General features: G+C 45.0%; 1 protein-coding gene across 1 annotated transcript in view; it reads left to right on the top strand.

Moving 5' to 3' along the window:
- Positions 1 to 18,482, top strand: part of ARHGAP8 (Rho GTPase activating protein 8) — a 52,891-nt gene that overhangs the window by 7,945 nt on the left and 26,464 nt on the right. Inside the window, exons 2-3 of the mRNA XM_006866897.1 lie at positions 2,738 to 2,881; positions 15,362 to 15,449. Coding sequence (XP_006866959.1) covers positions 2,738 to 2,881; positions 15,362 to 15,449 — 232 coding nt within the window. The remainder of the gene's footprint in view (positions 1 to 2,737; positions 2,882 to 15,361; positions 15,450 to 18,482) is intronic.

Genomic DNA, 18,482 nt, shown 5'->3' with positions numbered 1-18,482 from the left:
CAGAGCCCTGTTGTTCCAAGGTTGAGTATGCATCACTATTTACCTCTGTCCCGCTAGGCCATGCAAATCTGTCTCAATGTTCCCCTATCTATCCTGTTCTTCCGCCTTCTCCCCCCTTCTTGTATTGCCCTCCCCAACACCCAAAGTAAGCCCCCCACCCCAACCCTATTGTGGTTACCTTATATTCCATTAGTTCTTCTACCTGACCTTCTCACCACCTAGATCTCTGTTCCTCTGTGTTTACCTTTTTTCACACTGTTCTGATCCTAGACTGACCTCCCAGATCCTCTGTTCTTATAATTTTATTCTGTGCTTGACTCTTCCGTTTGTCAACTGAGTTCAGGTTGATGCTGCCATGTACTTCATTCTGTAGGTGTTATGTGTTCTTGTTGGTTCTCAGTCCACAGAACTTCCTTTAGGATGTTTTTCATATCAGGGTTGACTTTGGCAAGATCCCTTAGCTTCTGTTTATCCTGGAATGTTTTGATTACACCATTGTATTTGATTGACAGCTTTGCTCAGTAGAGGATTCTTGGGTGGCAGTTTTTTTCTTTTAGTGTTTTATATATGTCTCCCTATTATTGCCTTCTTGCCTGCATGGTTTCTGTTGAGAAATCCGAGCTTAATCTGATTTGCTTGCCTTTGTATGTTTTATTTCTCTTTTCCCTAGCTGCTTTCAAGATCCTGTCTTTATCTTTGATTTTGGAGAGCTTGATTATTATATGTCTTGGTGATTGTCTTTCAGGTTCTATCCATCCTGGAGTTCGTTGAGCTTCTTGAATGCTTATCTTTTCACTTTTCATGATGTTAGGAAAATTTTCTTCCAGAAGCTCTTCAACTATCTCCTCTGTGGACTTGTGTGATTGTTCCTGTTCTGGAATGCCAATAATTCTTATGTTATTCCTCTTCATGTTATCCAACATAAATCTTAAGCCTTCTTCAGAAATTTTTTATCCTTTTTTTTCTATCTTAGTATTATTGAGAGATTTATCTTCTAGCTCACTAGTTCTGGCTTCTATCTCTTCAATTCTACTCCTTTGCCCTTTCAGTGTTCATTTCTGATATTCTATTATTAATCGTTTGGACCTCTTTCTGTAGGTTTTGAATTGTTTCCAATGCTGCATCTGTCTTATTTGATTGTTCCTGTATGGCTTTCCTGACTTCTTCCTTATATTTCTCAATTCCATTGTATAGTGTTTTGATACATTTTATAATCATTTTTCTGAATTCCTTCTCCGGCATTTCCAAAGCCTGCCCATCTTCCAGTATGGAGTGTAGGTCTCCTTCCAGCTCATTTGCCTCAGTCACTTTATCTCGTTTCTGGACATGTGCAGATATGGTTGTCTGCTTCTGTTTTTTGGCCATCTTCAGGGGTTATCTGTCGCCTTAATACTTAGATGGGTGTGTGTTTTGGTATTTTTATGCTTTCTGAATGCCTCCAGGTAGATGTGATCAGAAAATGGGCTTCCCTTTTCACTCTCCTTCTTGAAAAATGTCAAGATGCCACTGTTGGTTATTTTGATGTAAGTTAGGATTTAATTTTTGGATTATTTCCTCTTTTGTCTGCTTGTCCCACTCCACAATCCCTGTTTAGTCCTTTTTCCAGTTGTAAACAGTTCAGGGCCAGCTGTGGCCATTTGGTTTTAATTGGAAACTGTCTCTTTAAATTTTGAGGTGATCTGTGTGCATGCGTAGTAGAACCCTCCGAGGGTGGGGCTGGGGTGCCCACTAGCTCAGGCACCCCTATAGTCACCAGAATGGAGGTGCACAGACAGCAAGGGACCAATGAATAGCTACCAAAAAAAAGAATGTCCACATCTTTATTTCTGCGGTTCTGCCAGGCGTCTGTGGCCGATCTGATCCTTCCCCCACTTGGTCTCACCCAAAATGGCGGCTCCTGGAGCAGCTGAGCATCCTGAACTAGAAAGCAGTGGATTTCTTGCTTCTGCCACAAATTCCCCCAGCTGTAAGCCTTCCAACTTTTTAAATATTTCTTTATATGTGGTTCAGAGTTCTGGGACCATCCCCTGAACCTGCTTTGTCGGGTATTCTGTGTTGTTGCTGGCGGAGCTCTTTACTGCACTTCCACTGGATCTGCCATCTTGTTTGTTCTCCCCAGGAAACTTCTTGTCAGTTGAGTTGATTACATTATATCCTATCATAAAGTTGATTATATTATATTACATCTCATCGTGGGGAATAGCTATGTCTCAGCTACCGAACCACTGAGAATCTTGACCCAGTCAAGTTGACACAAAATCTTAAATGTCACAAATGGAAAGATTGAATTGTATTACATTGTAGTGTGGCAAGTGATTACATTATATTTCATTCTGAAAGATGAATACATCACTTTGTATTAGGTTACATTGTAGAAGGTGATTTCTACATTATATTTCATTCTGAAAGATGAGAACATCACATTGTATTAGGTTACATTGTAGAAGGTGATTTCTACATATTTCATTCTGGAGGATGAGAACATCACATTGTAATAGGTTACATTGTGGAAGGCAATTACTACGTTACATTTCATTCTGGAAGATGAGAACATCACTTTGTATAAGATTGCATTTTGGAACAATAACTAGTTTAGTGTTTGGCTAAACCACTAGAAGCCATGGTCTAGCCAAGTTAGACACACATGTAGCCATCACATTGTCTCTCAGAAGGACCCCTCACTCCACCTTTCAGGAGAAAGTGACTAATATTCTCTAACCCTCATTGTCTGCCACAGAGCTGCAGAAAGATGAGGAGGAAGCGGCCAAGCTGGGCACTTGGAGACGGCCCTCAGTGGCACCCACAGCTGGTGAGGAACTGGCCCTCAGCCTGGATCACCCGTTCTATGACGTGGCCAGACACGGCATCCTTCAGGTGGCAGGTAAGACCCTCGAGGGATGTTCCCACATGATAGGGTGGGCTTGCAGGGGCTGCCAGGCTCCAGACAGATTCCCAGACAAAAGCTGTGGTCAGAACCAAATACCTGCCAGTGTTTCGGTATTGAAAATACTTTTTAAATTCTTGTTGAAAATACACATGGCAGGACACACCAATTTCACTGCCCCGCTATTGTTCCATGTAACCTTTCGAGCTGCAGTTGTGAATTTTATGGCATAGAGATAGTTAACAGAGCATAATGCTCTAGGCCGGCTGGGTGCTGTCGAGTCGGCTCCGACTTAGAACGACCCTGTACAGGGTTTCCGAGGCTGTAAATCTTTACGGGGGGCAGAAAGCCTTGTCTTCCTCCTATGGAGCGGCTGGTGAATTAGAACTGCCGACCTTGCTGTTAGCAGCCCGACTTATAGTCCGCTACGCTACCAGGCAGGCATTCTTTATTAAGTGAAGTGTCTGTTTTAAAGAAGACGTAAAGGTGTAGTGTTGGTAGATTATCTCAGGACAGAGGTTTCAGGGGTTCATCCAAGACTCCGTGGACGTTTTAATTAAAAAAGTTTTTTTTTAAAATTAAAAATTTTCCTGAGATTTTAAGAGTTGCTCAGTGGTCTGAGGAGCCACTGGGCAGGGCTCTTTCCTCTCTCTAAAGATCAGAGCTTGGAATGAAAGATAGGGGACATGCTGAGGAGGTTGTACCCAGTCAGGACGGACTGGAAAATCTTCTGCACAGGACTAACATATTCCTGTGGGTGATGAAGAGGACGGCTTGTTCTTATGGAGAATGCTGGGGGACTTCCTGGAGGCAGGGAGACCAATAAGTGAGACTATGGCTGTTGTTAAGTGCTGTCTAGTCGGTTCTGACTCATAGCAACCCCTATGGGATTTCTGAGGCTTAACAACAACAACAACAAATCTTTGTAGGAGTAGAAAGCCTCATCTTTCTCCTGCAAAGTGGCTAGTGGGCTTGAACTGGCGACCTTGTGCTTTGAAGTCCAGTGTATGGAGCTAGGAGACTGTTAATGTGAAGGAGCCCTGGTGGTGAAGTGGTTAAGTGCTCAGCTGCTCACTGTAAGGTCAGCAGTTCAAACCCACCAACTGCTGCTTGGGAGAAAGATGAGGCCGTCTGCTTCCCTAAAGAATCACAGCCTCGGAAACGCTTTGGGGCAGGGTCACTGTGAGTCAGAATGGACTCAGTGGCAGCAGGTTTGATTTGGTTTGGGGGTGTTAACATTGTGGCAGTGAGCCCGAGAGAAGGGGATGAACTTGAGATACAGGCGTATTTTTTTTTAAGACTGTTAAACGGGAGCCCTTGCTTGAACAAAGTTGGCAAAGGGCTCTTGTCGGATGGTCAGAGGCCTCAGGGCTCCTGAGCAGAAGTTGGCATAGAGATGAGGCGTCTGAACGTGCACAGGGTGTTACAAGACAAGGGGCCTGCTGTAGTTGCTGCGGCATGTGTAGTTTTGAAACAAGAAGAAAAGTAACTCAAAGACATGTGTGAATGCGGAGTTCTGGTGTGGCTAAGGGACCCTGGAGTGGTGCTATAGAATCAGCACTGGACTGCTTAATCACAAGGTCAGCAGTTCAAACCCGTCAGCCGCTCCTCGGAAACCCGATACAGGGTCCCTACAAGTCGGAACTGACTTGACAGCAATTCACAACAACATAGACGTATGTCAGGGGTCCTGGTGACACGATGGGTTAAACGTGCACATTTTGGTGATGCTGTGGGTTAGGTGTTGGGCTGTTAACTAACTCCAAGGTCGGTGGTTCGAATCCACCAGCTGCTCCGTAGGAGAAAGATGAGGCCAGATTTTGCTCCTGTAAAGAGTGTTGTTGGTGTTACATGCCATCGAGTTGGTTCTGACCCATAGTGGCTCCTTTACAGGGTCTCTGAGGCTTTAAATTTTTATGAGAGCAGAAAGCTGCATCTTTCTCCTACAGAACAGCTGGTAGTTTCGAACCGATGACCTTAAGGTTTGCAGCCCGATTTGTAACCACTACGCTACCAGAGGATCCTTGATAGCTGTAAAATTCTTTCTACTCGCCCATTAATTCATCCACCCCTGAGTGATCAGTGTCTCTGCGTGCAGTTCTGAGACTGTAACGTCTGTTTCAGCTCAAGTGTAAAGTGGTACCTGAGCTATTTACTGATCACTTCTTATCTTGCTCCTTTGAGTGACTTCTGAATATGGCTGTCATCTACTAAAGAGGGTTGGAGGCCACTGGACAGGCTTTTAAGACAGTGAATCTTCTCAAGTTTATATGCTGAGTCAACTCAGACTCACTGCGACCCCATGCATAATAAAGGAGTGTCCCATAGAGCCATCTTTAGAGATGCTGATTGCCCGGACTTTTCTTGCTTGGTGCCCTTGGATAGATTCAAGTGGAGCACAAACCGTGTACAGCACTCAGGGACCTCAAGTGTATATGTTGTGGTGGTTGGGTGTCTAGAGCTGACGTGGACTCACAGTGGTCCCATATGACAGCAGAACTGTCCCCTAGATTGTCGTAGGCTGCATTCTTTATGGGGATAGATTTCCTGGTCTCTACCCGAGGTGCCTCTGGGTGGGTTCGAACCAGCAGCCTGTTGTCTAACAGTCAGCACTGAGCTGTTGTGTCTCCAGAGTGCCTTCAGGTTTATAGAAACCCCCAGCTGCCAAGTCCATCCCACCTCATAGCTACCCTGTAGGACGGAGCACAGCTGCCGGAGTCCCGAGGCTATAAATCTTTATGGAAGCGGACTGCCTTGAAGTGGCGGGTGGGTTCAAACCGCTGATCTTTGCACCACTTAACCACTGCGCCACCAAGGATCCAAGTAGAATGAAATTGTTTTCACTTCCGTTTTTATTCCATATAACTTTTAGAGTTGCTGTGTGCCATTGAGTTGATTCTGACACATAGTTACACTTGTTGTTGTTAGGTGCCATTGAGTCGGTACCGACTCATAGCAAACTTATGTACAGCAGAAAGAAATACTTTCTGGTCCTGGGCCAGCCTCACTACTGTTGCCATGCTTGAGTCCACCAATGCTGCCACTTTACCAATCCATCTCACTGGGGGTCTTCCTCTTTTTCTCTGACCCTCCACCTTACCAAACATGATATCCTTCTCCAGCAACTGTCCCTTCCTGACAATATGTCTGAAGTGTGAGAGATGAAGTTTGGCCATCTTGGCCTCCAAGGAGAACTCTTGCTGCACTTCTTCCAACACAGATCTGTTGGTTCTTTTGGCAGCCCATGGCACTTTCAATATTCTCCTCCAACACCATAACTCAAAAGCATCAATTCTTCTGCGGTCTTCCTTATTCACTGTCCAGCTTTCGCATCCATGTGAGGTTTTTGAAAATACCATGGCTTGGTTCAGGCGCACCTTAGTCCTCAAGCTGACATCTTTGCTCTTCAACACTTTAAAAAGGTCTTGTGCAGCAGATTTGCCTAATGCAATACGTCGTCTGATCTCTTGACTGCTGCTTCCGTAAGTGTTGATAGTTGATCCAAGAATAATGTAGTGTTTGACAATTTCAATGTTTTCTCCATTGATCAGAATGTTGTTTATTGATCCAGTGATGAGGATTTTTGTTTTCTTTACATTGAGATGCAATCCATACCAATTAGGTGCCGTTAAGTCTGTTCCAACTCATAGTGAGACAACACTGCCTGGTTTTGTGCCATCCTCACAAGTATTGTTTGAACTGCAAGGTCAGCGGTTCAAGCTCACCAGCTGCTCCTCGGAAATCCTATACAGGGTCACTATGGGTTGGAACCGACTCTATGGCACTTAACAACAACAACGCAACTATTGTTATGCTTAAGGCCAGCACACAGTTAGGATTTTATAAATAAAGTTGGTTTAAATTTTAAGAGGTAGTCATCTTGGGACTTAAGTGTGTGCTCATGGATCTGAAACCCCAGTTTGGGTGTGGTATGGATGGCCCAGCCAGTAGTTCAGAGGGAAAATCAGATGGAAGGTTCTGGCACCAAGGATCAGAGAGGAGCTGGGTGAGTGACCGAGAAGAGAGATGACAAGATGAAGAGACAGGCACATGTATGTGATTTTGCTGAACTGCAGAGCTCCACCTTCACTTTTGGATCTTTCTACAGAGTTCAGACGCCAAGCTCTTTCCTGAGAGACACAGATCCAGAAGGGTCTTTTCAAATCCCCTTTCACTTCCACAAAAAAGGTTTAGCATCCTTAAAACGAAAAGCAAGCCAACTCCCAAATCACACCAGATGAGACAGATGTTGCTGTTCTCAGGCCACTTAAGCGTCCTTCACTCTCAGAAAAGATGATGGATTGTCTACTAGTGTTGCCGGAATCATTTATTTATTTATAAACTGGGCTTCTCCCGGCCAGGCAGCAGGAAACAATGTTGTATTGTAAACAGGGAGGGGTGTGAATTAAACCGATGCCTTGTAGCATTTGCATTTTATTGATAGTTTTCATCTCTTTCCGTGTTACACCGTCCTGAAGCCCACTTGGCACGCCAAGTTATTTTTCAGGAGAACAGCTGTGGGGTCTTCACTAATGCAGAAGCAGCACTTCATCAACAGGAGGCCTGCAGACCCCAGGGGTTCATACAGTCAGCCTGGGGTGTGTGGAGGGATGTGGAGTGCAGAGGAGGCTGTGGGGACTGGCTGGGGCTGCACAATCGGGACCCCGGCTCCCACTCACCTCAGTTTAATCTCCTGTAAACGAGACGGTGGCAGACAGAAAGCATGTATTATCCAGCACTTATTGAGCACCTACTGTGTGGAGTCCTGGTGTGGCGCCATAGGATTAGCACTAGACTGCTAACCACAGGGATGGTGGTTCGAACCCACGAGCTGCTCCTTAGAAACCCAGTGCAGGGTCATTATGAGTTGTAATTGAGTCAACTCCACCTAACAACAACAGCAATCTGCCAGGAGTCGGTTCCGACCCATAGCGACCCTGCACAGGGTTTCCGAGGCTGTAAATCTTTACTGGAGCAGAAAGCCTCATCTTTCTCTCGCAGAAGAGCTGGTAGTTTCGAACTGCTGACACATAGTGGGACTTTAACAAATATTTGTTGAGCTCCATTCAGTTCTTCAGCTGGTTCCCTGGGACTTTGGCATTGGCCTGCTTCAGAGGTGATAAAGCCACCAATGCCAGTGTCAGTGTTCTCTGCCAGCCACCCGATCCAAACCCAAACCAAACTCGGTGCTGACTCATAGCGACCCTGTAGGACAGAAATGCTCCCTGGAGTTCCTAAGGCTGTGATCTCGACTCAGGCCAACTGTCTCATCTTTCTCCCTCGGAGTGGCTGGTGAGTTGCAACCATCAACCCAGCCCAGCTCATAACCAGTGTGCCACCAAATCTCCTTCGTCAACCAGGAGGCATTTGATTCCTTGTTCCGCCAGTGCCCGCATAAACGGCGGAGAACTTCACAGGTGGGGTTGCGCATTCTCTCAACCCCACCGGACCGCTCAGACGTGGCGCTGGCCACAGAAAGCTTCACTGGAGAACCCTGTCCTCTGATGCAGCCATGGACCATGTCGTTCAGGGACCTGCAGTTTGGCAAAGGAAGCACACAGAAGTGAGGGCTCCCAAGCAGTCCCTCGAACAGGAGCTTGCTAAACAGATAGGCGGCCTGACTGGCATGCTAAGCAGTCACACACAGCGGAGGAACTGGTGGGCTGAAAACAGTGACGCACTTGAGAATTCTAATCATCAAAGGGGCTTCCCGGCTCCAGGAAAGAGTCTGGTGTGTGTCATCAATTTCAAGCAGCTCCCCGGGCAGGCAGCTGGCGGCGAGGAGCTCAGGCGTGTACTGTGTTTCTGTGTGTGTGGTGCACATGTGTGGTACATGTATGTGAGCATACTGTGTGCCATGCAGAGTGTAGTGCACACATGTAGTTCAAGTAGTGTGTATGTGTGTGTGATTGGTCCACTACCTTTCAGAGCTGGAGAGAGTGGTGGGAGCTCCCTGCTAGCCCTTCTCATTTCACCTCAAACTTCTGAGACCAGGTGAGCATGCCTCTTCACAGCGCACAGGAATTTAAAATCATGCGTGTTTGGATCCCTGGTGGCACAACCATTAAGCACTTGGCCACTCACCAGAAGGTTGGCGGTTGGAACCCACCAGCAGTTCCACTCCTGTGAAAATGACAGCCTAGGAAACAGTGAGGCATTTCTGCTTTGTCACAGGAGGGTGCTATGCCTTGACAATCGTAGCTAACAACAGTGTTTCTGGATGGGAATTTGCATGACTTTTTCATGTGCATCTGGGAGATGAAGTTTTCGTCAAAGTTGGCTCTTTCTGGGGGCTCCGAGGCTAAATCAGGTCCTCTCCTCTATCCTCTGTGGTGGTGGCTACCATCTTTAGGGTTCCTGGACCTGTAGACTTCACAGCCCCATCTCTGCCTTTACATCACCTTCTTAGGTGGCTGTATCTCTCCTGTCTCTTATAAGGTGCTAGGGATTGAATTTTGTCTCCAAGAAATACCTGTATTATATAACTAGTTCCTGACCTTGTGGTTTTAATCCCATTTGGCAATGTTTTTTTGTTATGGTCATGAGACAGGGTTTATCTTGAGTTAAGGTGAGCCAATCTCTTTTGAGATATAAAACGAGATTAAGCAAAGGGACAGAGATGAGGGAAGAGGGATGCCAAGTCACATGATGGTCACCAGAGCTGACACACAGAGAGTGTTTCCCTAGAGCCGGCACCCTGAATTTGGACTTCCAGCCACCTAAACTGTTAGAGAAAACAGTTTTCTTTCTTTCTTTCTTTTTTTTCATGACATTTTATCATTTTTATTTTTCTCTGTAGATTTACTAATATTTTTTCTTAAGGCGTTTTGAAGAATAATACTTTGTAGGATTCTTTTTGTTTTTGTTTTGTTTTTTAAAGTTCGTATTGTAAATTCAGTGAAAGTTTACAAGGCGGATCACCAGTTTTACATTCAACAAATCATATACTTTGTTTCATTACAATGATTATAATCCCTTCCATGTACCATCGGTGAACAGTATTTCTCTCTATTCATTTTAGCTCTTTTTTTTCTTTTAAACACTCAGGCATGTATAATAATTTAAACCACCAAAGGGCACATTCTGCAAGCCTACTTCCTGGCTGCCAGCTCACAGCCCCTCTCTTCCCCTGAATCTAGAGTCCTCAGCTGCTCCCTCTCTCCATGTCCCCATCGCTGCCTCCATCTCTGGTATCGTTGCTTAGACAAGACGTTTCTAGTCATTCAAACCCTCTCCCCTGCTTGTGGTACTTCTGTTAAAGCAGCACTTGGTAACTTAGACATTGAAAATGCTTGTCATTAGATTCCGGGTGCACCCTAAAGCCAGGATGATTTCATCTCAGATCTGTAACCCATCACATCTGCAAAGACCTGATTTCCTAATGTCCCATTCTGAGGCTCTGGGTGGATATGCATTTGTGGGTTGCTGTTCAGCCCCGTTCACCAGGTTCCAGGCAGGCTGGACTTCCCCCTGGCCCTCGGCCTGTGCCGGGACCTTTATCTCCATGTGTAGGGCTGCACTGCCCAGGAGCTATGAGTCAGAACTGACTCCACGGCACACAGCCAGTCACCTCCAACCAACTGGGAATCCTGGCTCAGTCAGGTTGACACAGAACCTTAGCTATCATAACATCTCTATAATTTGTCATTTCAAGAACCGTCTATGCACAGAATCATGTGGTATGTGACCTTTGGAGATTGATTTCTTTCACTCCATTTCTTTCAAGATCCACCCAAGTTGGGTGCAACAATGCCCCATCTGGTGTCAAGACTGAGTAGTATTGTATGGAAGAAATTTACCACCGTCTGTGAGACATTGTGGATGTTTCCAGTTGTTAGCTAATACAAATAAAGCAACTAGTACAGGGGTTGTTGGGTTTTTTAAAAATGAAAATAGTGTATAAGCTGTGTGGTTTTTAAATATAAATATGCATTGTTTCCCTTCCAGTACATGAAAAAGAAAAGTTAAAAAAAAAAAAAAGAGAGAGAAAATAATTTCCATTTTTCTCTTCGCTTTTCACTCTATTTCTTTTTTTATCACTAAATTATGCTCTTTTTTTTCAGTTTTTATTGTGAATTGAGTAATAGTTTACATGGAAGAATATCAGCTTTACATTCATCCTATCATATTTCATTTCATTGCCATGGTTACAATCCCCTCCATGCATCATCACTCAACAGCATTTCCTTCCATTCCCTCTGGGTTTGTTTGGGTTTTTTTGTTTTGTTTTTTTTTGTGTTTTTTTTTATGTACACTGAAACACTCAGGAATATATAAACACTCAAACAACAAAAGGGCATACCGTGCAAGCCTGCTCCCTGGCCACCAGCACACAGCCCCTTTCCCTTCCTGAGTCCAGAGTCCCCAGCTGTTCCATCTCTCCACATCATCGTCTCTGCCTCCATCCCTGGCGTCACTGCTTCTCTGGATAGGGTCCTGCACTCTCCTCTTCTCTCTTGATGGTCCCAGGGACCTCCTCTTGCTAGTGGACTGAAAGATCAACCACTCCCCTCCTTTTGTTACAAAACATCTCCCTTTACATTTGCTCTATTTCTTTTTAACTGCCTTCCCCACAACCAAGTTAGCACATGTTTACACTGTATCCAGGGAATTATTCTTCCTTCCCTCCCACCCTGGTAACCATTGCTTATCCTATACAATGAAAACCTCTTCTCGACTTTTATAGTAGTGGTCTCATACAATATCTGTCCTTTGTGATGGGTTAATTTCACCCAGTATACTGTCATGCAAGTTCCTCAATCTATGGTGTCTATGGACTGAGTTTGATCAACCATTCCTCTACTGATGGGCATCTGGGCTGTCCTGTCATTTTGCTATTGTGAATAGTGTTGCAATGAACGTGGCTGTGAGTTCATATACTCGTGTCCTGGCTCTTATTCTTGAGGATATATACCATTTAGGGAGCTTTTCTGGGTCACGAGGAACCTATACATAGGCCAAGAGGCAGTTGTTCAAACAGAACAAAGGAACACTGAATGGCTTAAAATTAGGAAAGGTGTGTGCCAGGGTTGTATTCTTTCATCCTATTTACTCAGTCTGTATGCTGAACAAATAATCAGAGAAGCTGGATTATATGAAGAAGAACATGGAATCAGGATTGGCATAAGGCTCACACATAACCTGTGATATGCAGATGATACAACCTTGCTTGCTGAAAGCGAAGAGGACTTAAAATGCTTGGTGAACATCAAAGACCATATGCACCTCAATGTAAAGAAAACAAAAATCCTCACCACTGGACCAGTAAACAACATTCTTATCAATGGAGAAAGGATTGAAGTTATCATGGACTTCATTCTTTGATCAACCATCAACAGCAGTCGAGAAATCAAAAGACGTAGTGCATTAGGCAAATCTGCTGCACAAGACCTTTTTAAAGTGCTGAAGAGCAAAGATGTCAGCTTGAGGACTAAGGTGCGCCTGACCCAAGCCATGGTATTTTCAATAACCTCATATGGATGCGAAAGCTGGACAGTGAATAAGGAAGATCGTAGAAGAACTGATGCCTTTGAGTTGTGGTGTTGGAGGAGAATACTGAGGGTGCCATGGACTGCCAAAAGAACCAATAGATCTGTTTTGGAAGAAGTGCAGCCAGAGTGCTCCTTGGAGGCCAAGATGGCTAAGCTTCGTCTCTCATACTTTGGACATATTGTCAGGAGGGAACAGTTGCTGGAGAAGGATATCATGCTTGGTAAGATGGAGGGTCAGAGAAAAAGAGGAAGACCCCCAATGAGATGGATTGGCCAGGTGGCATCATTGATGGACTTAAGTGTGGTAGCGGTGGTGAGGTTGGCCCAGGATCGGACATTGTTTCGTTCTGCTGTGCATGGGGTCGCTATGAGTCGGTTCCGACTCGATGGCACCTGACAACAACAACAACAATTTCACTCAACAAAATGTCCTCAAGGTTCATCCATGTTATGCGGTGGCGTTCAGCTTCCTTGTTATTCTTCAGGGTAGCATAATATCCCATTGTGTGTATGTACCACAGTTTGTTTATCCATTCTTCAGTTAATGGGCACTTTGGCTGTCTCCATTTTTTTGCTCTTGCAAATAGTGCTGCTGTGAACATTGGTGTGCATATAATACTCGTGTTATGGCTCGTATTTCTTGTGGGTAAATACCAAGTAGAGGAATTGCTGGATCATAAGTTATTTCTATTTCCAACCTTCTGAGGAAGTGCTATATTGCTTTCCAGAGCGGTTGGACCATTTTGCAATCCCACCAGCAATGCAGGAGCGTCCCAGTCTTTCCAGATCCTCGCCAGCATTTGTTGTCCTCTACCTTTTTGATATTTGCTGTTATTGCTGGTGTGAGATGATACCTCATTGTTGTTTTGATTTGCCAGTCTCTCTAATGGCTAGTGATCGTGAACATTTCTTCATGTTTGTTGACTGCCCTGATCTCCTCCTTGGTGAAGTGTCTGTTCATGTCCTGTGCCCATTTTTTAATTGGGTTATTTGTCTTTTTCTTGTAGAAGTGTTGTAGTTTCCTATATATTTTAGAAATAAGTCCCTTGTCTGATATATCATTGCAAAAGATTTTTTTCCCATTCTGTGGGTTCCCTTTTTACTCTTTGGGTGAAGTCTTTTAATACACATAAGTTTTTAATTTTTAGTATGTCCCACTCATCTATTTTCTCTACTTTTGTTTGTGTGATTTTCAAAATGTTTGGTAGTCTAGGAGTTCCATGAATTAGCGCCCTCACATTTGTCCCTATTTTTTCATTGATGGCCTTCATAATTCTGGGATTCACATTTAGGTCTTTAATCCTTGTTGAGTTGGTTTTTGTATAAGGTGTGAAGTGAAGGTCTTGTTTCAGTCTTTTGCATATCGCTTTCCAGTTCTGCCAGCACCATCTGTTGAAGAGACTATCACCTCCCCATGCGATATATTTAGGTGTTTTGTCAAAAATCAGTTGGCTGTATGTTGGTGGTGTCAGGTGCCATCGAGTCGGAACCGACTCATAGAGACCCCATGCACAGCAGAACGAAACAATGTCTGGTCCTGGGCCAACCTCACTACCGCTGCCATACTTGACGCCATCAATGATGCCACCTGGCTGATCCATCTCGTTGGGGATCTCTTCCTCTTTTTCTCTGACCCTCCACCTTACCCAGCATGACATCCTTCTCCAGCGACTGTTATCTCTGGACAATGTGTCCAAAGTAGGAGAGACGAAGCTTAGCCATCTTGGCCTCCAAGGAGCACTCTGGCTGCACTTCTTCCAAAACAGATCTATTGGTTCTTTTGGCAGTCCATGGCACTTTTAGTATTCTCCTCCAACACCACAATTCAAAGGCATCAATTCTTCTATGATCTTCCTTATTCACTGTCCAGCTTTTGCATCCAGATGAGGTTATTGAAAATACCATGGCTTGGGTCAGGCGCACCTTAGTCCTCAAGCTAACATCTCTGCTCTTCAACACGTTAATAAGGTCTTGTGCAGCAGATTTGTCTAATGCAATACGTCGTCTCATCTCTTGACTGCTGCTTCCATGAGTGTTGATAGTTGATCCAAGAAGAAAGAAGTCCTTGACAACTTCAATCTCTTCTCCATTGATAAGAATTGACCACTGTAGCCGTGTAGCAAGTTTTGAAGTCGGGGAGTGAGAGGTTTCCAACCTTACTCTTCTTATTAAGCACTGCTTTGCTTATCCTGGGTCTCATTCCCATTCTCTTTTAATTCCATTTTTCTACAAAGTTTTTAAAGTCCCCTTGAATGTGCAGAATAGAATTGTGTCACAGGGTTTTCAAGGCTGTGACCTTGCCTTATAGAAAGCCCATTGCTAGAACGTTCTTCCAAGGTGCCTCTGGGTGGGTTCAAATAGCCAACTTTTGGGCCAGTTACTGAACACTTACTTCTCTCTCATTTTACCACCCAGGAACTCTGCCTCCTCCCTTTTCCCTCTCCAGCCTATGTCCCGATAATGTACCATCGAGTTCAGGCCACTGAACTTTAAGGTAACCTGCCCCTAGATTCAAAATCTAGGTCCCAGTCCCCAACTGTGTAGCCCTGCACTAGTGGCTTCCCGGGCACCATGCCCTCCTCACAATGGTTGTGACTTTTTGAGCCCATTGCAGCTGCTATCTTGCTGGGACTGGAGCTCTTTGTGTGTCAGCAAGGGAAGAGCCTTCTTCCAGTATAGAGTCTCCTGGTGAAGATAAACTTGGATGATTGTGTGCTGATTCAATGGGGTCCTGGTGTGGCGCTGTGGGTTAACGTGCTGGCTTGCAAAGTTGGTTGGAACCACAAGGTCAGCAGTTCAAGCTCACCAATCTCTCCTTGGAAACCCTATACAGGGTCTCTATGGGTCGGAACCAACTAGATGGCAATTAACAACAATGTGTTTATTCAGTAGGCTGGACTTGTTACGGGTGGGTCTTCCCAGGGAGGTACGTCTGTTCGTGGTGGTGCCTGGACACCTGGACTCACATGTCCATCTGCCTCTCTAGGGGACGATCACTTTGGAAGGCGAGTCATTACCTTCAGCTGCTGCCGCCTGCCCCCTTCTCACCAGCTCAACCACAAACGGCTTCTGGAGTAAGTGTGCCCTGCCTTTCCCTGTCCTCCACCCTGCCGCTCTGTCTCCTTCCTTCACCTGTGTACCCTCTGCCTGGGTCTGCTCCCCTCCCGGGTCCCTGGCTTCCTCTGTGAACTTTGAATGCTGCAGAGTCTTTTCCAGAAAAGAGAAGTACTTGACCTCGTCTCCAGCCTGGGATCTGCTCTCTCAGAGGGTCACGTGGTGACCACTAAAACCACCACCTCCCCACAATACGCTGTGAGCTTCTCCCGCGGGACTCCAGCACAAGTTGAACAGTGTGGTCAAATATCCCTAAAAACCATTAGCCAGTTGGACCATTTTCATGTGTGTGTTCACCACTATCTGTTCCCCAGTGTTTCTCGTGGTCCAAATGGTTTATGTTCGACTTAAAGGTTATGTTTATGTTAGTTTATAAAACTTAAACTTTATGTTCGACCTAAAGGTTAGCTGTTCGATCCCACCCAGGAGTTCCATGGAAGAAAGGCCTGGCTGTCTCCGTCCATAAACACGCCCATGGTTAGTTGCCATGGAGTCAGTGTAGGTCTCTTAATAATTAAGGGCTGGGCCACAAGCCTGAAGTTAGTGAGTTCAAAGGTAATCCAGAGGTCTGACCATCTGCTTATGAAAGACCACAGCCTTGAAAACCCAGCGGAACAGTTCCACCCTGCAACACATGGGGGCGCTGCATGTCAGAACCAACTCAATGGCCAGGTTTTGTTTGCTTTAACATTAATTCAGTACTCCTTCAATAATAGGTCTCCATTTTTCCTCCCACCCGGATCATGGAAACCAGTAATAACCTTTTGTTGCTGAGTTTGCCTGTAGTGGATAGGAAATCAAATACTCATTTTGTTATCTGTTTAGTCAGGCGAGGTTGTATTGGACGAGGGTGATGTTATGAGTTGAATTTTGACACCACCACCACCAAAATACAGCAACCTGTACGCTGAGCAAATCATCCGAGAAGCTGGGTTCTATGAAGAAAAACATGGCATCAGGATTGGAGGAAGACTCATTAACAACCTGCGATATGCAGATGATACAACCTTGCTTGCTGAAAGTGAAGAGGACTTAAAACATTTACTGATAAAGATCAATTGCATGGAATTCAATTGTATGGATTGCATCTCAATGTAAAGAAAACAAAAATCCTCACCACTGGACCAATAAACATTCTTATCAACAGAGAAAAGATTGAAGCTGTCAAAGACTTCATTCTTGGATCAACCATCAACACTCATGGAAGCAGCAGTCAAGAAATCAAATGACATATTGCATTAGGCAAATCTGCTGCACAAGACCTTTTTTAAAGTGTTGAAGAGCAAAGATGTCAGCTTGAGGACTAAGCGCCTGACCCAAGCCATTGTATTTTCAATAATCTCATATGCATGTGAAAGCTGGACAGTGAATAAGGAAGACTGTAGAAGAATTGATGCGTTTGAGTTATGGTGTTGGAGGAGAATACTGAAAGTGCCATGGGCTGCCAAAAGAACCAATAGATCTGTGTTGGAAGAAGTGCAGCCAGAGTGCTCCTTGGAAGCCAAGATGGCCATACTTCGCCTCTTATACTTTGGACATGTTGTCGAGAGGGACCAGTCGCTGGAGAAGGATATCATGTTTGGTGAGGTGGAGGGTCAGAGAAAAAGAGGAAGACCCCCAACGAGATGGATTAGCAAAGTGGTAACATCAATTGGCTCAAGTGTGGCAACAATTGTGAGGTTGGCCCAGGACTGGGCAGTGTTTTGTTCTGTTGTGCTATGAGTCACTATGAGTTGGGACCGACTCAATGGCACCTAACAACAACAACAACAAATTGCTTTGTCAATCCTATTAGAACCGTGGAGTTCTGGTGTGGAGCTATGGGATCAGCACTCAACTAGAAATCACAAGGTCAGCAATTTAAACCCACCAGCTGATCTTTGGAAACCCTATAAGGTTTTCTTTGTTGTGTTAGTAAGACAGGATTTGTGTAGGGTATGTGTTAAGGTTTTGTGTCAGCGTGACTGACTGATTTAGTAGGATTTAGTCCTGGTATGACACCATGAGAGAAAGCACTGGACCGGACCGCAAGATCATTTTGAACCACGAGGTTGGCTGTTCACACTCATTAGCCTCTCCTTGAAAGCCCAATACAGGGTTGCTATGAGTCAGAAACGACGCAACTGCACTTAACAACAACAACAACAACAGTCCTCTATGATGAGATCTGCTCTGAACAGCCAGTCAGTTGAAAGGAAGTTTCCTTGGGGTTGTGGCCTGCAGCACCCTTTATCTTGTTGTTGTAGTTAATTAGTTAATTAAGTACTGTCTAGTCAGTTCCGACCCATAAGGAACCCTGTATAGGATTTCCGAGGAGTGACTGGTGAGCTTGAACTGCAGACCTTGCTATTGAGACTGACCTTACAATCCAGTGCACATTAACACACAGCGCCACACCAGGATTCCTTTATTCCTGTTTGGAGTCAGTTCCGACTCATAGTGACCCTGCACAGGGTTTCTGAGGCTGTACATTTTTATGGGAGCAGAAAACCTTATCTTTCTCCTGCGAAACAGCTGGTAGTTTCAAACTGCCAACCTTGAGGTTTTGTTGTTGTTGTTATGTGCCGTGGAGTCGGTTCTGACTCATCGCGACCCTATACAGGGTCTCTGAGGCTGTAAATCTTTACGGGAGCAGAAATCCTCATCTTTCTCCCCCGGAACAGCTGGTAGTTTCAAACTGCTGACCTTGAGATTCGCAGTCCAATTCGTAACCACTACACTAGGTTAGCAGCCTTTAATCTTGCAAGAGTTAAAAGGAGAGAGAAATGAACAGAGGAGGGGCCTACTAGCACCGAGAAAGAAGTGCCAGGGTACAATGCAACCTTTGACTTGGGGGTTACTCACCTGTGTAACTCCTAGATCCAGAGGAAGACTAAGGCCAAGACACATGGAGATCTCTAAGGAATTCTGGGTTACAGATGCTGAAAGGAGACCAGGACCTTTCTCCAGAGATGGCTCTCCGAATTCGGACTTCTAACCTCCTAAACTGTGAT

Source organism: Chrysochloris asiatica, unplaced genomic scaffold (assembly GCF_000296735.1).
Source record: "Chrysochloris asiatica unplaced genomic scaffold, ChrAsi1.0 scaffold00097, whole genome shotgun sequence".
NCBI classification, from domain to species: domain Eukaryota; kingdom Metazoa; phylum Chordata; class Mammalia; order Afrosoricida; family Chrysochloridae; genus Chrysochloris; species Chrysochloris asiatica.
Note: the sequence above shows the minus strand (reverse complement) of the source record. Positions and strands in the feature narration are given on the sequence as shown.